Raw genomic sequence first — 22,611 nt, forward strand, 5'->3', positions numbered from 1 at the left:
TGTTTCAGACATGTTTGTATAAATGGTAAAGAAAGGTAATTTTTTCAACTTCATATAGCTTTATTAAATATTTCAGTTAGTAAGACTTACTATCATCCATCTGAAGACTTGGAGGACAATAAAACTTTTTATGAGTAATTAAATTTGGTAATCCTCTGAAGAGACTCCGGCACAATTTACACTCAAAAATGGTGTCCACATCTTTTAACAAGATATGTTTCAGTTGTTTCGTTCCTGTAATAAAGGAAATATTACACTTAGGGAAGGTTTTCTGTTCATCTTTTAATTCACATCATCCCATGAAAGTGGAAACATTTTAAAACATGAATAATTATAACAGCATTTTATCTTTTGTTAATGCTACTTCATCGCACTATAAGTTTAAGATACATACTCCAAATTTCACTATGAAAACCAGACTAGTATGAAAAAAACCCTCCAGGATTACGCACATTACAGTTTACAGGGAAGTGCAATGATTTATGATAAAAACTAACACCTAACGTTAGGAAAGAGTCCACACTACAGTATTAGGTTGCTGTAATACAACTGCCCAACAAGAAGGAATAAGCACCTAGAGATTTAAAGAAGCCTGTAGTATTTTTTCCTCTAGGGTTATCCAACAATGCTAAGAAAAGATATATACAGCTATTTCATGGAAAAACAGCATCCAGTAAGGCAAAAAACTAAAGCATGAAATAAAGCAAATAGAATAACTAATAGGTGAAGAAATATTACTGCATCTAGGTATCTGACCCAATACCAAGATGATGATGCTTAGGTGACACAGTAGATATGTAGACATATTTTCAGTCCAATGAAAGGAAAATACAGATAATTGAATCCAAAACTTCTCGATTAAAAAATAGGCAGTGTGACAAAATACGCCAGTTTTCGAGACTATTATACATTGTATCTAAAGATAATTAGATCTAGCATTGTTGATGTATTCCAGCGTCTGCCATGCTTTAAGAAATAAAGAATACAGTTTTTTACACTTCAAACTTATGCCTTCATTTCTTACTTCAAGAAAATTATGAAAGCAATGTCTACAATTAGCATGAATGATGAATACTTACCCACTCCAAATTAGAAAAAAAACACTAACCAGATTCAGCTAATTTCTCTATCTTGATTTTTCTTAGAATTGAACTAATCAAAACTAATCAAACAAGCAAAAATATAATGAAATTGGACCATGAATAAATACAGACACCTATGAAACAGCAGCAAGACATTCTTCAAACTGAAATAAAAGTTCAAGTGCTCTATCATCACATACACTTCTCTTAAGAATTCCTTTTAAAGACCAAACTCAGAGTCACACTGCAGAACTATTTTCTGAATGAAACTCTTTCAAATATGAATAATTTCATATTACCTAGTAGTTCTTCAATACTAATAGGCTTTACCAAGAAAACCTTTTATTTCTTGGTGCAGTAGTACCACAAAGTGTTTTACAACTGAGTTTTAGCAAAGTACAGTGTCATTGTCTTCTTCAACGGTTGTTTAAAATTGGAACCCAAACTTGACCATCTGAGGCTACCAGTTTTTGTCCTCTCCTATGCCTTCCTGGGCCACCTCTCACTGCTCTTTCTTTTAGTGTTATTAACCTCACCTTCATTTGACCTGCATTTTTACAAACAGACTACTGGACAAATATTTAGATATAGCAACAAACAAATTGTAGAGAGTTCCCCCCAAAAGCAAGTTGTTTACTCAGATCTCACCAACCAACGTTTGCATTTCTGCATATAAAGACAACCACTGACAAAAACCTGTCTGAATAAAACTGAAGATCCTCCATGCAAATAAAATTCCTGTGACATACAAAACTATAATTCATACCAAATTATATTTCAAACAAAATGCTTTCAATTTGGTGACAGCACACAATAAACCAGAAATCACTCATGCTGTTCATGCACACTCTAGCCACAAACCCCTCTCTCAAAAAAAAGAAAAAAAAAATCATGGAATCATCTCCACTACTTCCCAACTGAGGGACACAAAAGTTCCTCATTCTCTCTCCTGTTATAGTGATATTTCAGTCTCCCCCTGTTCAGCACTGAAATGTTTTTTTTCCAATACAAATTACTGGGTTTAAGAATTACTGGATGCAATTAAAGGATTTATGAGATACTGAAAGTCACACTATATGACACAGTAGTCACTCTGGTTTCAAATCACCCTTATGCAACTATGAAGCTTTTCACTGGTGGGAGCAGAAAAATAATTGATCCTTCTGAATTAAACTGCAGACCTTTAGGAACTTCTGAAAACTGTAAATGAATTTACAACATCCACTGGTTTTGTGGACAGAGTAGGTAGAGGAAAAGCAAATTATCTCCTTATTCTTCACCGACTGTAGATTGTGGCAAAAAGCGGTCAGTTCTGCCCACATATACTGCCTCCAGCTCAGCAAAGTCTTCTCTATTTTGTAGTTACATCTAAGTGGGGTAGTGATACCTTGTCCAATTTTCTTAATATTCATAAATATTGATGCTAGAATAACATCATAGTCACAAGAAATTAGTAGAAAACATTGATCATAACTAATACCTCTCTCTTAGAATACCAAAGTATGTGCCTTTAGCAAACAATTTCTTTTTTTAGAAAAGAAAAATAGATTCAAATTCACCTGTTACTCTTAATGCTTTGGGTGACAGAAGCTTTTGATAAAATTTCTTAAATCTCTATTTCTATACCACAAGAGTCAAAATACTCTCCATAATGAAATGTTGCATGTTTAAAGCCAACCAGAAATCTTGCTCTAGGTCCTTTTGCCTTCTGTCCAACTTTCCTGATGCAGATGACTGAAGATGTCAAAGTAAGCTATCAATTTAACACCTGCCACTGAGGACAATCTGGAAGCACCCCAGAGACAAAATACTTGCAACTAGTTTGTGGTATAACCAGCAGGGATTACACTGATCTGCTTCAAGTGAAAGAAGCCTGTCACACACATCTGAGGCCTCAGGCAACCTCAATCAAACTAAAAAATGTTACTAATGAATAATCTCACATCCAGTTTTTGTATTAAGTTGTTGAAATGCTAGTGGACAAGTTGAACTCTGTGCCCTTTTTACAAGACTCAGACCAGATATCCATTCCATTGCACAGCAGCAATGACTTATATATGACACATTTCATATACTTAACAGCTCTATGTAGAAAAATCTAGAAACACATATTCTTAGTAGCACTAAGGACCAAGGGTTATGAAAATAAAATGCTTGATTTGCCGTATCAGAAGTGAAGAAACAGCTAGAAAACATTAAATGTTTCAAGCATCTCTGGGATGCTCCCTCGAAATGCTCAGTTGTTGTTCTTAGATTCATTGCTATGTATTGCAACTCCCAAAAACAATCAAGAAACACCTTAAAAGTAACATGATAATGCAATTTAAGAAGTTCAAGGTAAAGTTTTCTCTTCATGTCAGAGTTTTATGATAAACTCATTAATAAAAGCAGGTGAAATGACACAAAGCAGCACAAAAAAATAATTTTTAAGGATTCTGAAAGATCTATTTCTTCATTACTTTATACGAAAACTCTTATTAAAAGGGACACCTAATTCCAAAAATCTGCAAATAGTTTGTCAATAGGCAAGAAGTCAGGTGTTGGTTATTTTAATATAGTAAATATATATAACTCTTATAAAAAGGCAAGGAACTTTTTCAGAGTCAGGTATAGTTTCATACCTGATCGAAAACATTCAATGATCTGTTGAATACCAGATTTTGACGTTTGCAGAGGCTGCTGCAGTAACGGAGGATCACCAGGTTCCAACAGGTGTACTGAAATACATAAAAGGATAATAAGCTATTAGAGAACATTCAGGTGATTCCTATAAGTTATGAATTTTCCACACATACAGTAAACTAGATAAAAAGAAAGGCCAGGACTATAGTAAAATTAGTCTTATTCTACAACTTTCATCTAGATTGAATTAAAAAAGTCAATACTGAATTTTGCAGCCATGATACCTTCTGACAGTTTGCCGTAATTTTGACTATTTAAAGAAAACATGTATTCAAAGCTACTTGTAGCAAACACAAAAACATATAAATATATAAAACTAAATTAACTCACTGGAAATTTCTGTCAATTAAAGCAATTCCCTAGAACAATCCCATTGTTAAAACCAAAACAAATGTACAGAAAAGCATTACCAATACTGTACTTCACAGCATACTATAGGCCTTCAATGTTGCTAGTACACAACAATGAATCCAAATTTAAAGTAGCAATGATCAGAAAAAAAGCACAAGTATAACTGTACAGTATATATCAAAAAGAGTTATCATAATATTTTTAACCAACAAAACCACATTCAAGACATGCTTCTGGTTCAAGCAAACTGAAATAATATCTTATTTCTGATGTTTCATGCCACATCATATTCTTCATAAAAGCTATTAAAACTAAAATACATATTGATCAGGATGATTATTAGTTATTCCAATATGCAGTAGTTATGCATGTGAAAATTAACTGCATCTCATTGCTGTATATGCATATGGCAATTAAGCTTTACCCAGAGAGAAAACCAAATTTTTTGTTTGCAAAATCATTAATTAGGTCTTTTTTTTTTACTTCTTATTGACAAAACAGTTAGCTTTGTACTTCATAAATCAGTTCCTACCTTATCCATCTGGTTTGACTTTAATCCCATTTTAAGGTTTCAGTTTCTAAATGAGGCACAGAGCACCTCTAAGAAATCTTTTCTTAAGAAAGAGCAGTAGAGGTATAGTATAAAACTACTTACAGATTTACTATTTAAAGATTAAACAAATTCTGACAGGAAAGTTGAGTTAAAAAATGTAAGGTTATAAATAAATTCAAACTGAAAAGAACATCAAAAGAAAAACACTCTAAATACACACATAACAACCATTACAAATCAGCTGATCATTTGGGGATCTCTAATAGAATGACGTATTGTATTCTACTAGACTACTCCCTATACTTGAAAATAATATATTTTAGTTTCCACACTGCCTCTACACATATGCATGTACAACACCCACTGACATCTACAGGAGTAATGCAGGTGAAGCAGATGTAACACACTGCTGTTAATTTGTCAGGCAAGAAAAGTATTTCAGCTTGTTTAAAGCATTAGAACAACTCAAAACCATTTCATCAACACAAAGAAATTATTCTACTAACTGAACAATAACTACTTTCAAATTACATTTAATTAAAGGAGCATAATCAAAGTGGCCACGCTCACACTTTTAACTATTAATTTCCCAAAACAAAAGTGAAAGCATTCAAATAGCACCTTTCTTTTCAAAACACAGGTGAAAGCATCCAAATAAACTCTACAAGAAGGTAAAAAAAAGGAACAAAATTTTCTTTAAGGATACCAACCATAACAGTAGGTAGAACAATTTAAAAAATGTCTAGCAGGTTGGCATTCATTATATTTTCCACTGATGGTACCTTCCACATCACACAGCAGTGGAATGCAAACAGCCATTTCAGGACATGGTGGGTTTTTTCTTCTCTGAGAATAAGATCTTCAAGTTCATCAGAGCTCACCAGAGAAGACACAGAGTAAAAATATAAACAACGAATGTAAGAGATTGCCAGAAACATCATTTTACAAAAGATTCGGAACACTGCACTTTTTGGAAACAAAAAGACCAGTTGTTTTAAACAGTTTCTTGCCTTCCTCTGCTCACTGCATACAGTGCCCACGTAGTGGTTCAGGAACTCTACGTAGTTCCTGCACATGCTGCAGGAACTGAAAAATTCTCTTCCTGAAATAATCTTGAAGTGACAGTTCACAGATACCAAAAAAATATTTCCAAACAAAATTCAGAAACGTTTTATATCCAGAAGTGACACTAACGGTACACATTTGAAACCATCGCAACGGTTTCTGCAAGCTTTAAACGAAGGGGATATGCAAAACACGTGAAGCATCACACAGCACTATACCTGGCTCACAGCATCCATGGTGATGGTGGTCAGTCTGACAACACTTGTCCCTTAAAGGCATTTTCCGTGAGCACGACCCACTTTCTTTCTACATCCAGCAGCTCGCTTCTGCTGAAATAAGCAAATTAGCTGTCACTGCCGAAGCACAGGCGGCTCAGCAGAGCGCTAACTCCGCACACCCACATCCTGCGGCGGCAGGGCCGGGCAGGCCGGAGGCAGCGGCACCCTCGGCGCAGGAAAAGTTCCCATTGTTGTCGGCAGGTCCCACACCGCCCTCTGCAACGGCCACGCCGAGCTCGGCTCCGCTCCCGCCCTGCCGCCACCTGCGCCCCGGCCCCGGGAGAGCCCCCGGCCGCCGTCCTGCCCCGAGCCCAGCCCGGCCCGGCCCGGCGCGGCCCCGCGCCCCCTCCGCGGGCGGCTTCCGCCGCGTTCCGTCCCCACCTCGCAGCTTCGTCCCGCAGCCCTGCCACCGAGAGGGGGTCCCTCGACGCCCACGGGAGTGGGGGCAAAGCCGCGCCCCGGCAGCCACAGCGGCGGCAGCGCTCCCGGGCCGGGCCAGGCGCTCCCGGCCGCTGTCGCAGCCGGAGTCGGGCGCGCCCGCCACGCGCAGCCCGGGCGGGAGCGGCGCGCGGCCGCAGGTGACAGCGGGCGCCCGGCGGGATGGAGAAAGCGCGGCGGGCGGGCACGGCGGGCCGGCCCTACCTGGAGAGGACGGCCGGCTTCCCCCTCCCCGAATTAAACTTTATTCGCCGCTGTCCCGCCAGAGCGGCGGCCGCTGACCCCGGAGCCGGATGGGCACGAGGGCAGGAAGTGACTGCGGCCCTGGCAGCGAGCGCGCGCCCAATGCGCAGGCGCGGCGCTGCCGTTGCGCGGCTTGGCCGCACAGGTGCCGGCGGGCGGGACAGCCCGGACCGGCCGCGGCCGGGGCCGGGGCTGGGGCGAGGGGCGGTGCTGCCGCGCCGAGGGGGCCGCAGGGGCGGACTGAGGCGCAGCGCCCGCCGCAGGGCTGACCGGGCGGGCGGCGGAAACTGGTACCGTCTTTGTCCCTGCGGGAGAAAGGTCTGCGCTGATCCCGCGCGCGCCCGCGATGTACCGGGCTGCCCTGAGGGCACCGCTGCTCGGACACCAGTGGAAACAGCCACCAGTGGCATTTCTGCCCTCTCTCAGCCTGGTCTGTGCTGTTACAATTTAAACACGTACAAACACACACGCAAAACCCCCAAACCAATACAAACTAAATTCCTAGTTCTAATAAACCCACAAAAGAGAAATCAATTTTTTGAACACCTGGAGGAAAAACCCTTTTCAGAGAGAGAATTATGTGATCTGTATTGCAAATATCGCCAAGAGGCCCGGGCAGCAGATGTCTCCAGATACGTTTCCACGGAGAGCCTGCTTAGTCTTGCGCTCCTTTAGTGCACTTCTGTGGGTAGCTTGGGTTGATGGAAAGGTAATACTCAGTTTCTGCCAAGGGAAAGGATGCAATTAAATTTTCTTACATGTAAGGAAAAGCTTTGGCTGTTTAAGGAAAATCTGGAAGGAAATGTAAAGAATAAGCACATCTTTACAGAAAAAAAAATGCTAAGTGATGGTACTAACACGGAAACAATCTGTCAAGCTCTGACTTGTAATAGCATCACTTCTTAATGGAGATGGGATCATGGTTTCAGACAAAGTTACAAATCAGGTTACAGTTCATTTTAGAGTAAGATGTCTCACACTTTCTCAAATCAGACATGGAGAGACCTTACCGTCTGTGGCCATCCACTTGTACACAATAATGTCTTCTTTTAAAACATGGACATTCATTTCATTAAACAGACTTCTTTTTACAAAGCAATGTGAGGACAAATTCAAAGTCCATAAATTACACTTCGGTTTTGGTTAATAAACTGGGAACACCTCAGGTATCAGAGAACAGTTTCAAACAGGCAAGTGCCAGGGAGCATCTTAACTCTGAAGTACAGCAGAAGTCAGTTGAAACCTTTATGTCAGACAACCAAACACAGGGTTTGGGTCTCTACATATGTGCAGAGGTGGTCTCACTTTGAGCTTAGCTATTTCCTGATCTCTGTTGTGTTTTAGACACAGAGTAGAAGAGGCTTAAAGTCCACCCAGCCATGCACCTGTGCTCAGCCCATATATAGAGCATTTGGGTAAAACTGCAAAGCTCATGGGTAACATGGTGCAAGGAACATGGCTGAGAGCTCTAGTTCCGCACAACAGCCTACTGACTGTTGTACTTGACCAAGTATCAAACTCAGAGAATTAACATTCCACATCTCCCAGGAGATGTGAGAATCAGATTCAGAGATTATCTTTGATTCTCTCTGATGCCACTGCACTACAAAGGTTTAAAGAGTAGAGTAACAAACTGCTTAACTTTGTGTATTGGTTATTTACTATGAACACTGGTAGCCTTGTCACCAGTATAATTTTATTGAGTGATCAAAAAATAAGAAAGAGAAAAGCAACCTGAAAATTAGAAATCAGCAATGGAAATTTAGAATCTCTTGGTTGTATTTGGGCTTCTGTGTCTAGCCACTTTCAATGTGACTTTTTTTCCCCCTCAAATCCGATTGAAGTTTCTCTGTTTGCACTTTATGGCCTGTGTCAGGTTTTCTTGGCAAAGTTTTGGTAGTCAAGGGGCTATAGGGGTGGCTTCTCTGAGAAGATGCTGAAAGCTTCCCACATGTCCGACAGAGCCAATACCAGCCAGCTCCAAAGCAGACCTTCTGCTGGCCAAGGCCAAGCCAGTCAGCAATGTAACACCTCTGTGATAATAAAATTAAGAAAGAAAAAAGTTACTGCACAGAAGTAATTGTGGCCAGAGAATAGAGGAGTGAGAATACGTGAGAAACAGCCCAGCAGACACCAAGGCCAGGGGAGGAAGTGTTTCAGGTGCCAGACCTGATATTACCCTGCAGCCCGTGGTGCAGACCATGGTGAGGCAGCTGTGCCCCTGTTGCCCATGGAGGACCTCACACTGGAGCAGGTGTATGCCAAAAGGAGACTGTGACGCTGTGGGAAGCTCACACTGGAGAAGGCTTCTGGCAGGACCTGTGGACCTGTGGACAGAGGAGTCCACACTAGAGCAGGTTTGTTGGCAGGAGTTGTGATCCCACGGGGGACCCACACTGGAGCAGTTTGTTCCTGAAGGACTGACTCTCTATTGAAAAAAAGGACCCATACTGGGGCACTTCATGAAGAACTGCAACTTGTAGGAAGAACTCATGTTGGAGCAGGGGAAGAACTCCTCGTTCTGATGAGGAAGCAGCAGCAGAAACAATGTGGCATAACCCCAATTCCCTATCCCCCTGCACTGCTGGTGGGAAGGAGGTAGAGAATTAGGAATAAAGTTAAGACCAGGAAGGAGAGAGGGGTGTGGGAAGAATGTTTTTAAGATTCATTTTACTTTTCATTATCCTACTTTGATTTTGATTGCTAATTAATTCAATTAATTTCTCCAAACTTGGTCTGTTTTGCCGAGGGATCTCTCCCCATCCTTAGCTCAACTCATGAGCTTTCATTATATTTTCCCTCCCCTGTCCAGTTGAGAAGCGGAGGGATAGAGGGGCTTTGGAGGGCACCTGGCATCCACCCAGGGCCATTCTCTCTTGTCCTTCCTCTATTCACCTCCAAATAAATATAGTTCCACCTTCTTCATAACCCATTCAGTGAAGCATTGGGATTATGCGCTCTCAGTGTTCTCTTCTTCAAGATAAGGAATCTGAATTCCTTTAACCTCTCCTTAGGTCACATGCTCCAATCCCTGGAACCAGCTTGGTTACCTTCTTCTGTATACTGTTCCTCTTCTAAGTATCTAGCATACTTAGGAGCCCAAACTGGACACAGTATTGCAGATGTTGGCCTCACAAATGCTAAACAGAGGAGAATAATCATTGCCCTTCATCTGCTGGCTGTATGCTTGTTAATGTAGCATGGCATGTGTTTAGCCTTAATTGTAATAAAGCTGCAGTGTTGACCCTTGTTCCAGTTTTTAACTGGACCCACAGGTCCCTTTTTGCAGAGCTGCCACCTCATCAGTCAGTCCCCAGCATTTCATGGGAGGGGGTTGTCCTGAGTGCAAGACTTTGTCCTATCAGGCCATTCACACAGCAACCCTGTTCTCCAGCATGTTGGCCACTTCCCTGGTTTCACATCATACACATGCTGAGCATGCATTCCAACTCACCAATCAGATCACTGTGTCAAACAGCATAAGCCCTAATAAGCTCCTTGAGGAATATAACTAGCTGCCAGTAAGATTTCAAACTACTGATTGTAAGCCTTTTGATCCTGACAGTCCAGCCATGTATATGGCATGTATATGACATATGCCATGTATAACTACCCTGTAGTTTTTCGACCCAGTTACATTTACATTTGCCTAGAGGGATACCATGAGAACTCCAGCTGAAATCAAGGTGAATGTTACCCTCTGCTCTTACCTCATCCACAGAGGCACTGTTTCATCATAAAAGACAATGACATGAGTTATGGAAAATTTACCTTCTCCAGTTTCAGAAATTCCAATTAATATTCAGTTCTCTATTGTTTGTTGAGAGGGGGAGTTGCATATTTTTGGAGGGTAGCCAAATAGCAGCTGAAGTCTTATCCTATCTTAAATGCATTTCCATAATTTTTGTGTTCCACATTTAAGAAAGATCAGAAAAAATGGGCACTGTTGCATGCATGTATGAATCTCAGTAACTTGGTTGACCTTGAAACCGGTTTGTGAGTTGAAGACCCTGATCTGTATGTTGTTGTGTTTAACTCATCATGTAGTATATAATGTAAACAATTAGTGAGATGGGCAAACAAACACACCCAAACTTTGACCAGTCAGAAAGCCAGTCATGTGGACAGTGCCTCTGGTACTGATAAAAGCTGCCAGCACAGATCAGGTACCTCCACCTGACCTAGCATTAGGTGTTTTCAGGAGGGCACTTGCACAGGGGAGTCCTTTCAGCAGCGGCTGGGCATTGCGTATGAGAACTTTGGATCAAGGTGGCAAAGATCCCAGTAAAGCTCACTTCACAACACACTGCTGCAGTTAGTTGTTCATCCAACAGGATAAACTGGAACTCAGATCTGATTTGAGTTTCATGTGTAAAAGAAACAAGAACATGATGTTGCCTGACTTTGAAAAATGGAGTAGTCCTCCATTACATATGAATCACAGAATCACAATTGGAATCTATAATAACTTATAATAAAACTTACTGAATAAAAACTTGGGGGGAAATTAGGGTAAACTAACTTTTTGTTTTATATAGATAAGAAAGATTCCATGAAAATGAAAGAGATTTTTAAAACAATAAGAAGTAGTACTTCACACAATCCATAATTAACTTGTGTCCAGGAAATTCATAGCTAAACCACATACAATGTAAAAAGTGCAGGATGCACTTCCATGTAACAAAGATAAGGATGAAAACCTTTTTGATCCATTTCGTGTAAATTCTAGGCATAAAGTATATTATTAGGGGAGGGGGTTTTGAGTCTAGCTTTCATTTTCTGGCTAATGTTTTCAACATAAGCAGTGGAGTTTGAAACATCATCTTTATCTATTCATTGCCTTTTAGATGATGTGGAACCAGTGAGATGTTCTGCACTAACTTGATGGTCAAATTCTTTTTTAATTGTTTTTCAGTTGTGATTATGGCTTTGTGAAATCCAAAATTCAGAACAATTTCTCTAAGTTACTGGATTGTGCTTCCAAAATATAAAATAAAGTGTTCTAGCAAGGGAGGTTTGGTAGAGGATATTGAAGCATTATCTCAAATAGTTGTGATAGTAAACTTGATGTCCACTGAGAGGCTTTGTCTTGCCAAAGGGGTGGTAGTAACACCTGCCAAGATGCCTTGCCATCTGTTTATACATCTAAGAGCTGTAAGATTTGATTACTAAACTTTTCCTCATACGCTATGACCACTGACACTTCTTTCTGTATTTGGGATGCATTTTGGATGAAGCACCTGGCCTCACAGTTGTTTTTTCCTAGGAGAAAATAATTCTACATTGGAGTAAATTAATGCTGTGATGCTGCACTGAACAGAGTTCATTTTTTGCAGAGGTGAAGGTAAAGTTGTATTAACTCTGGCGGATCTCACATGTAATGTGTGCTAATCAAGCAGTGTCGCAAATACAGATATTCAAGCATTCCTTAATGTATCACTCTTTGTCTATTTATTGATTTGATGTGTCTTCATCTAATGTTCTCTCTAAAAGCATCCCACAATGAACTGTACCTTTATAAACTCCATAATAAACAGATTTTAGACATAGATGCCTGAGAGAAATTGAGACAGTTTCAGGCCCATTAAGACTCCTATGATAGAGTCTCTGTGACTATAATTGCCAGATGGATAGCACACTCGTCAAGGAAGCAGAGGACTTTGACTTCTAAATCCTGAACTACAGGTTAGAGACCCTTTCTGTTAAGCACAAGGCACAGTTCAATCAGGAATTCAAGAGCTGGGGGGCTAAAGAGAAATTAACAAAGACAGCCTGATTCTATTAGAGTGAGATTAACTTGGGGAAGGGAAAAAACAACACTGAGTTCTGTTGCTAGTCCGAATCCTGTTTATTTGTTTATATCCAAAGATGCATAAATGGGAAATTAATAAACTAGTCTTTAGACCACAGACATGTTGACTTTCAGATAAAGGTGGGATCACTCAATCAACTCTATGTTGTTTTCTCTTGTGTCAGTCACTGGAAAAAAGTATATTAAATAAATAGCAAGTTGCATTGCATCTGGATAACCAGCTCACATAATTTCATTTGTAGTGCATAGAAAACTTTTAAAGTCTATATATTTATATGCCTCATATTTTGGTGGAATCTTCACATTGAATTCAGTTATATTTGCATCAAATCCACATCTGCATAATTGCAATATTTACACTATCCTTATACCTTAGCCTTGACAGTATCTTACGGAAAATCCCTGGGCTAGAATAATTCTGAATCTTAGTCAATATGTATTCCAATCTAACAGGCAGCTGCATCTTCATGCTCTGTTCCCCAATAAACATAAAGCTTCATTACTCTGTTGGGATAAAAATAAATTGCTATGTGTATTATCTTGCCCATAATTCATTTATTTACAAAGTTATTAAAACTCATAATTAATTAGACTTCTCATGAGGTCTAATTCCCTTCTGTGCTTTCTGGTGCACAACTATAAAGTATAGCAAAGGGAATAATTTGCAATGCATCTCTCCCCTGGAGGTTCTTGTCATCATTTGATCACAGATTCAAACTATTCTGTTGTTTTCCCTTTACACCCTTCAGCTTTGATTCCTGGTTGCACAGTGACAGAGCTCCACAGGGAGGCATAAAAATTTCTGGCCTAGAAGTATTAGCTTATGATTACAGCAACTTTTGTGGAAAGCATGAGCTGGTGGTTCAGTCTCCAGCAAGGCTGCTTGGGGACTGGAATCCAGGCTGCCCATTTCAGTGCTGCCCCTTCTTCTGGCAGTGGTTTCTGGCAGGAGAGTTAGAGAACATACAGAACTTGGCCTTTTTTTTAGAAAAAGGTCTGTGTAGTTGGAAGCAACTGAGGTTACAAGAAGTGACCATTGTAATGCACCAAGAAGACATTCTGAATCATCAGATGGGGGTGGTCAGTAAGCCTCGCTTACAAGGAACAAGGAAGAAATCTAACTGCATTGAAGACACAACTTGGGTGTTTTGAGTAAGACTTGGACACTTGTACCATCAGGAACTTACCCTTAACTAAGTCAAAAAGTTGCTGTATTCTCATTTCCTCCTCATGGATCAATAACAAGTACAGCATGATTTGCAACTTTAAAATAATTTGTCTTGCATACTTTTTTTTAAGAAAGGCATTATTCTGTGTAATTATTCTCTCCTTTTTACTTACCTGCCTAGCTGGGTAAAAAAACTATGCTTTTCCCACTACACATAGTTTACTTAACAAAAGAATTAATTTAATGAAATATATTAGAAAAAATGAAGGACTTGCTTACAGTATTATGTAATGAATTTGCATCTTCTTACCACGTTCAGTTTTCATTCAGTCCAGTGATTTTTCCCTGTAAACTCTTCCTGTAGAATGAACATAAAGTTAATTTAATTTATGTTCTCATCCCTGATTAATCTGATTATTACAAAATACATACAGATATGCAAAAAAATGAGCTTCGTGCTTTTAGAAATCTTTCAATTGAGGCATATATATTCTAAGGGTTTAGTTATTTTTATGATGTGCTCCAGGAAATGGAGGATAATGCATCTGGATAAGTGATCTGAGGCCAAATGCAGACCTGGTCTAGCATGCTTATTCACAAGGTGATCATGTTCCATACCACATAGTGTATATAAAAGCTATTTCAAATTATGGATCTAGTGAAGTTTAAAATAAGGCATTGCTAGCTGTCTCTTTCTTATGTAGGTGGTGGCAAAGGATCTAGACTGTTGAAGATGGAAGAGAGGGAAGACATAAGAATTCCTAATTCTTTCAGATGAAAATATAAAAAGCATGTTCCTAAACTTATCTCAAAATATCCTGGTGAGGGGAAAGTACTGGAGAAAAGTAGACAAGGACGTGTTCTCTGTGTGTACATATATTTGTGGTGTATATACATATGAAGCTGTATAGATATAGCATGGGAAGGGATGAGAAGCAATAGAGTGTAGGAGGCAGATAAGGTGTGCTGGTTTAAAGGTAAACCAGCAGGGGAAATGAACTCAACTCAAAAGAGACATTATAAGTCAGAATAACAATTTAATAAAATAATACAATAAGTATGATTATACAGACAAACAATTGGTTTTAACTCACAAAACCCAAATATATAACCCAGCACCCTGGGGCATGAACAGAGTGGTGTTCTTTGTGCCCCCTGAGTCCAAAGGAAAAGGAGAGGGGAAAACCTGTTGGTGAGAGTGCTGTTGCAGTCTGGTCAAGAGTGGTGATTGCAGTCCAGTCGAGAATGGTGGTTACAGTCTGGTTGAAAAGTGGTGATTGCAGTTCAGTCGAGAGTGGTGGTTGCAGTCTGTTTGAGTGGTGATCTGCAGTCTTCCTCGGGATCCCACGAGTGGTTAAAAAGGTTCCAAGACACCAAGATTATATATCCTCCAGTTCAGGCAGGAACGCCCATTACCTCCCTCAGGGCGGGGGGGAGGGGGGGAGTTCCTTAATGGGTGTGAGGACAAGAGCAACTCCTATCTCGCAGGCCTCTTAGCGCCTAGTTTATAGCCTGAGGAGTCAGGCTCTATGGGCAGATGGTGTAAATGGTTCATTGATAACAGTTTCTGGGAAATGGCATGGAAGGCTATAGAATACACAGTTTTGGGTTACACCCATCCAGTGATGAACTGGTCTCAGCTGTCCTAACTAGGACATAAGGGAAATAGAAGAGTGGGAGAAATATATCTGGGAGGAGTCTTGAAGAAGGAAAGTGAGAATGACAGAGATTCATGAGGAGAGGGGAGAAAGAATTGGAAAGATTCAGAATGAAAGGATCCAATAAAGTGCAGTAGCTTAAAAATAATGCAGGCAAGACTGACAGCAAGAAGTATAGCAGAAAAGGAGGGGAAGAAGTAGGAAGCCCAGAAAGAAAGAACAAGCAATAGCATTCATTAAGCCAAGTTTCCTGAGGTTTTATGACTTGTAATAATATTATCCTCTTTGCTGACCAATCTCTTAGGCTTTATAGTAAAAGCAAGGAGGTATAACAAAAGCATCCAGGTTTTGGGTCTAAGTAGTGCTTAAGAAATCCAGAAACAAGAAGAGTATTTCTATTAAAAAAGGAAGAAGATATTTTCATAAGCTTATTTATATATGTGTATATGTCTGTATGCAAATCAAGGACTGTATTGCAGGACAATAGCAAGCTTTTAAATTTTGTTTCAGAGATTCTGATTTCATCAGCAAACTTACAAGATATTACTTGACATCAAGGAACAAATGCAAGTATTTCAAGATGTCTGAGAACAAGCCATGAAAACAAACAAAAAAAAAAAAGCAAACTGAATTTCAGAAATAATAAAAGTACTAAGAACAAGGAGTTGTAGAAATGCAAAAAATTAACTAAATAAATAAATTGGCAGCCTGGATTCAAGTCCCCAAGCATAATAAATTAACTAAATACAACTAATGCAATCAGCATAAAATTACTGTTTCATATAAAGAAGGACTACAAATAATAAATCACAGGATGAACTGAAAGAAAAATGAAATGGGGCACAGCCTAAAGAAAACTGGTGATAGGCAGCTAATGAGCTAGTCTACATTGTCTGAGACAGAGCATATCCATATCAATGAACTTAGGTGCAGCTCTGCCCTCAGTGGGAGACTGATTGGCTTTCTACACTCTGCCTGGCTCCACTCAATTTGTGGGAATGTTTTAACACCGGAACCTTGAGCACTGTCAAAATTGGTTGAAATTTTCAAGAAGATTCCAAACCTAATGCAAGACTTGGACTGACAGAATATACAACAAAGTAAATTTTGCTTCCTTAGGAAGTGAAGCAAAAACTGTAGAAAAGCAAAAAGAGATGAGATATTTTTTCAGATAGATAGTTGACTGCCACTACCTTAAAGCTAAATGCAGTTTGTATTTGCACTCCAAATCAGATTTGTTTCTTAGATGGCAGTACATGGCATGCCTAATTTGGACTAGAAATCCAAAATAAAGGACACATTCATTAAAATGAAGTCAATAACAGTAAACTAAGGTACATATTGGGAGGTGTAAAACACAACTGAAATATGAGTAAAAGAAACTGTACAACAAATGTGACAGAAAAGATTGACACAATACTGTTCCTGTTTCAGTGTTCAAAATCCATGAATGCATAAGAAGGATGTACACTAAAAGATCAGGAATTGGAAGGTTAAGAAATGATGGCATAAATAGTATCCAGCAATAAAAGTGGACAGTTACATCTTACATCAGTAACAACATATTTCAGCAGCCTTGTTCAAGTTGGAATTGGACAGTAATGACAAATAGTCTCAAAGGATCAAACCTCAGAGAATCAATCCCTGTAATGAGCAGGACTGATCTGCTCTGGCGCTGACCTTCTGAGTCTCTATGCTACATTTTGACAGTTCTGGAGTGAGTCAACTCAGTTGACAAAAGTCAACTGAACTGAGGTTCTCAGAATGTATTTTGGCACAGGATGTTTTTTCCATAGAGGAGCTAATCATGACTCTTGCTCAAACTGTTCTTATCTCACAACTTTTACTAATTGTATTTTTTTAATCTGTTAAAGAAAATGTTGGGACGCAAATCATCATTTTTCATTCATTAGTTTGGCACACTTTTCTGATACTTCCAACAAGCTAACTTAGTATGGGGTATTTAAAATATATTCAAAATATATTGTCCAAACATCATGCCAGCTGCCTCTTAGATGAATTAATTCTGTCATTTGCTTTGCCTATAAGACATCTGGTGCACAGTTAGTAATCATATTGTATTAAGCAGTATAGATATTAGAGAATAGTTCTGAAAACCATGTGAATTTGGTGTTATCACTAGTCTGGTGAACATGTTGTGTCTTCCAATTTTTAGCGCCATAGAGAGTATGTAGGCTAGACTTGGTCCCAGACAGCTAGTGAATTCAGTTAGTTATGTCCAAAGGAATAAGCTATAGCCCATAGAGAATTATAGTTGCAAAAGAATAGTTGGATTCCATGAATTCATCAGTGATGTTAACTCATTCTGTGTTAGAAGATATATTCATCAAAACAGAGTAAACTCACTATCAAGAGAAGGATTTAACAAACCTGACAGTTTACCCCAGATAATGAAGCAAGTAGTGGAAGACGCTGTTGCTAAGCATTTAGAAGATAAATGAGATGTGTAAAAGGCAACATATATCTGCCAAGTACAAATCATAACAGGTCATCTAATTTGCTTCTTGATGAGTAATAGACCTCAAAAAAAAGAGAATCTAGCAGAATTTCAAGAAGGCTTTTTATGTTTTCTTATGTGGGATTCTCATTCATAAGCAAGGTAACATGATTAGAAAAACCACATGCAAAGAGAATTTATCAGTGTTTTACTGTCAAACTAGAAAAGTATATTTAGACTCTATTCTGGTCCAATACAATTAAATACATTTGTTCATAACTGGGTGTGTTTGTTAAATTTATAGATGATTTCAAGCTGACTGACCTGCAAGCACACAGAAGGCCAACACGAGACTTTAAAATTATTTTGATGAATTCAAAGAGTAATTTACAAAAAGTATCACAGAATCAGAGAATGGGTAAGGTTAGAAGGCACAGTGGGTCATCTGATCCAAACTTCCTGCTCAAGCAGGGTCATCCCAGAGCACATTGCGCAGAACTGTGTCCAGTGAGGGAGACTCTGCAACCTCTCTGGGCAACCTGTTCCAGTGCTTGGTCACTTGCAGAGTGAAGAAGTTCTTCCTCCTAATAAAGTGGAACTTCCTATACATGATTCTGCCCATTGCCTCTTGTCCTATTGCTTGGCACCACTGAGGAGAGCCTGGCTCCATCCTCTTGGCACAAGGTATATTTCAAGTTTGGAAATTTGAAATTCTGCTCTCGATTAAGAATAGACAATGTGTGGGTGGCACACAGGCATTAGTATTTAAAAAAAATCATACAGGGGAATAAGGTAAGGATGCTACCAGAATGTGTGTGTACATGAACCTCTGTGAATCATATTCCTAAAAATGAGGAGTATAATATTAGAGCTACAGTTTATCAGATTACCAAACTGGTGACAATTATCACCAGCTGCTGAAGAAATTAGTGAGGTTGAAAATTCTAATAATGACAGGCTTCGATTATCTGCTGTCATGCTATTAAGATTCCTAGCAATCAGGAGTGAATAGCCCATCCTGAGATGATAAAAGTTAGGAAGAAAATGAGACAAGACTTCTTCAACGGTAACATTCAAATTTTGAAAAGAAAAGGGAAACTTAAAAAAAGAAGATAAAAAATGTTTCATTTTATTGGAGACTTTTTAAAAACATCATGTTATAGGCCGAGTGTCATTAAGAGGACATCAAAAGCATTTAAAACAAAAACAACATTGTTTTGATTGAACTGTGAAGAAAGATACTAAAATACAGAAATAACTTCCTGAAAATGTAGTCATGCTCAAAAGAGGGGAAAAAACCCACACACAAGTAGAATATCTATGAAGTTGAAGGTAAAATCACAAGTAAGTCCAAACTTTTGATGCCCTAGCTAAATGTTCAAAGACATCTTAACCTCATTGAAAAGAAGCAGCTCACCAGACCATCAGTGGAACTGATCTATGATCGCAAGCAGCACTCAACAAAGATGAACCATATCAGAAAAAGCTAAACTAATTCTTTGCAACAGTTTTCACTGAAGATTGGGTCAGTTCTTAGCTCTGAGGAACTGACTCAATTCAAATATTGATGAAAAAGGTTTTAAAACAAGCCAATAAAATTACCCATGCTCAGTTACATGGACAAGATGGTAATCAACCCAGAGTTGTAGAGAAGTGCAAACACGAAATTGCTGAGCAGTAGTACTGTGGTACATAACCTGTGGTTTAAATCAGCCTCTTAGTGCCAGAGGTCTGGACAACGACAAATACGGCACCAAGCTTAAAACAGGGTCCAAGAGAAATTCCAGACATTTCTGGCTCATAAATATGATTTATATTTTCAGTCAGTTTTCTTTCTGCATAATTAAATATTATACAAGTAGATAAATGGATAGATGTATTGTACTGACAGAGAATCAGCAAAACGTCAGTTTGGGAGTCATGCCTTACCCACCTGTTAGAGATCTGTGGAGGAAGTAAGATAAATGTCATCTGATTGTTGCAGGGTTTTTTTTGTAGATATTCTTATCAAAGGCACTTAAATAACTTACACTGTTGTACAAAAGATATAAAAATAAGAATAAGGTTAAATAATCAGATTTTACAATGAGAAGAAACTATGAGTGGAGACCTCCTGAGAATCTGAGGTAGAATATTTGGTCTCTAAAGCAAACATAACCATATGGAAAAGGAGGGAATTGTGAAAAAAAGAATCTTCAGGTGATGAAGTATTATGCATGCTAGACAAACATAAAACTGACTGCAAAGAAATCCACAGAGACCTCAAATACTGAAGATCTTTCCAGTAAAAACAACCAAATTAAATTGTGACAAGTATAATACCATGCAAGTGAGGTAAAAATAACTTTAGTTATAAATATATATCAGCTGTCTCAAACTATGGTATCTGTTATCTTTCAGAAAGAAGTCTGGAACCACTGGAGGTGGGGAAAAAAACAGCAAAGAAAATGTTGAAATTACTAGGAATAGGGAGAACAAAACAGAAAATCCCATTTATCTCTGTGTCAACTCATCCTGATGCTCCTTTTGAACACTTCATACAGTTCTGATAAGATGTGCTATATAATTCTGAAAAGAGGTGCTATAGAAATTTTTAAAAATACTACAAGGGAGAGTCAGTCACTGAGAAGAGCAGCATCATCTGTACAAGGGATGAGACAAAGGGCCAACACTTTCCATGCTTGGAGAAGATACAGAGGGGTATGATAGAGAGCTATAAAATTGTTAATTGTTTGAATAAGATGAATTAGAATTTATTAATTACTTATTAATTACTTCTAAATTCACAGAAACTATCAAGCCCTCAGAGCAATGTAAACATTACTAATTCTTAATATAATAAATAACTAAATTGTGGATCTCATTGTCACAGAATACTTTGGAAACTAAAAGGACAAATGAGTTCCAAAAGTGATGGATTGATGGATAAATGGATGCGGAAAAGTCCATTTGTAGCTCTAAAATACGATGGCCTACAGTCCAGGAAGCTCTTTAACTGAGAAGATATAGCAGAGGTAGGATTACTGTTATGCTCTTCTTCGAAGTTGTGCATAATGGCTTCAGCTGTGAACATGGCTCTGGGTTGCACTGCCCTTCAGTCAGGCATAAAAGGCCACGAGTTCTTATGAAATTATTATGATATTCTAGACAGAAGTTCTGCAGAAAAGATTCTGGGGATATAGTATATGATAAGCAGAACAAGAGTCAGAAATGTCATACTGCTCTGGAAAATGAAAAGCATCAAGTGGTGAAGGAAAACCATGAATTTGAAGGAATATTTCCCTTCATCTCAACTATGGTAAATCCATACCTGGAAAACTGGCCAGGTTTTGGCATTGCATTTCAAGCAAAAATATCCAGAAAAAGAAATCTGTAAACATAAAAAAGTCCAAAGAATACGACCTGTAAGAGACATGAAAAATATTACACATCTTTAATGTAGACTGAATACTTCCAATATGGTAAAGTTGGCATCAAGGAAGAAAGAAAAATTGTTCACTGTATCATAGGAATAAAGAATAAAACATAGAAAGCTGTTGCAAAGAGGATTTGGGATCCAAATCCACAGGGAGGATTTTTAACAGGAAGATCCAAAATATTTGTGTAGATTGCCTAAGGAAGTGTAGAATCTCTATCATCCTGGGTTTTAAGACATCTGTTAGACCTATATCTTTACAATTAAATTTCAGCTGGTGGGCTACATGTGTTCTACATCCATTAGAGTCCTATTTTTTTCTGACATTTGAGGAATGGCTTGTCTGAAGTGTGTGTGAAAAATTCATACTATTTTGACCACATGCTGGCATGCGGCTATTCATGCTGTCTTTGTGTATATTAATTTTCTTTCTCACTTCATCTCTAATCATCTATAATTTTATTTACATGCTCAGCAACTGTTTATCACAGTCAAATTCCTCTCCATTGGTTTGACACTCACTGCTTAGTGTTATTCCCTGTATTTTGTCATATTTTTCAAATAGTCAGTGGTGATTTGTTCTCATTTTCATAAGGACAATTTAAAATTTGTTTTTATTTATCTTTAAAAGCAAGATATGCAACAATTCAGCATGTTATGCTAAGATCAGTACCACCTCTTATTCAATATGTTCTCTCAGCGAATACTTATTCCTTCGGTAAAAAGGTCAGGTAGAGTTGCCTAAATATTTTTCTTAATCATTCTTGGAGGAGAAATACTTTTTGCTTTAAATTTTGCTTTGCAAGCTGTTGGCAGCATTTGTGCTCTAAGGTTAGACCTGCAGGATGAGGCAAGGAACAAGCAGAAAATATGGCAAAGATTTATACGTGTTTCTTTATCCCTGACACTAGCAGCTGCCTGCTGTGATTGTGCCGCAATGGACCCTGAGATCCCTGTGGCACGATACCTCCACAACGGCACATTCTTCTCTGCCTAGGGAGGACAGCCCACATAGGAAGAGCCTAAGCAGGCACTGAGGTGCTGAACAGGTGCCAGCTTTCTTCCTCCAGAAAACTCCTGTGTCCAAATGCTTCCTTAGAAACAAAATACTAAATGAGTATCAAGAACACAGCAGATTAGTGTTCATAACGTTCTGTGCGTCTGCATCTGCTGACTGGAACAGGTAGGATTTTTTGTGGATTATGATCAGTAGAGCAGAGACACAGGTCAGCATGCTCCAAGTGTACTTCCTATTACTTGTACCAGCAGAAGTAATAGTAGAAAAGTCCAGCAACAGAAGCAAGCCACACATAATGCATCTGAGGAGGAAATGAGTCTCCTGAGATAATCTTTCTAGAATCTTCAGTATCAGCTACTAACTTTTTGTGCAAGGACCTCAAAAATAATG

The 22,611-nt window shown here is 38.9% G+C and overlaps 1 protein-coding gene across 5 annotated transcripts in view; it reads right to left on the minus strand.

Annotated features, from left to right (window-relative positions):
- ZNF800 (zinc finger protein 800) overlaps window positions 1-22,225 on the minus strand; it is a 45,195-nt gene extending 22,970 nt beyond the window's left edge. The window contains exons 1-6 of one of the 5 annotated variants that reach the window (XM_027639862.1): window positions 22,215-22,225; window positions 18,700-18,702; window positions 6,654-6,765; window positions 5,952-6,062; window positions 3,704-3,799; window positions 91-234 (exon numbers count right to left, since the gene is read on the minus strand). In XM_027639862.1, coding sequence (XP_027495663.1) covers window positions 91-234; window positions 3,704-3,799; window positions 5,952-6,012 — 301 coding nt within the window. In that variant the 5' untranslated portion in view covers window positions 6,013-6,062; window positions 6,654-6,765; window positions 18,700-18,702; window positions 22,215-22,225. Of the gene's footprint in view, window positions 1-90; window positions 235-3,703; window positions 3,800-5,951; window positions 6,063-6,392; window positions 6,511-6,653; window positions 6,786-18,699; window positions 18,703-22,214 lie in introns of those variants that run through there. The other 4 variants (XM_027639863.1, XM_027639861.1, XM_027639865.1 and 1 more) reach the window with 4 other exon arrangements.
- Between the last annotated feature and the right edge of the window lie 386 nt (window positions 22,226-22,611).

The sequence above is a fragment of the Corapipo altera genome, unplaced genomic scaffold (genome assembly GCF_003945725.1).
Source record: "Corapipo altera isolate COAL_440 unplaced genomic scaffold, ASM394572v1 1b, whole genome shotgun sequence".
NCBI lineage: Eukaryota > Metazoa > Chordata > Aves > Passeriformes > Pipridae > Corapipo > Corapipo altera.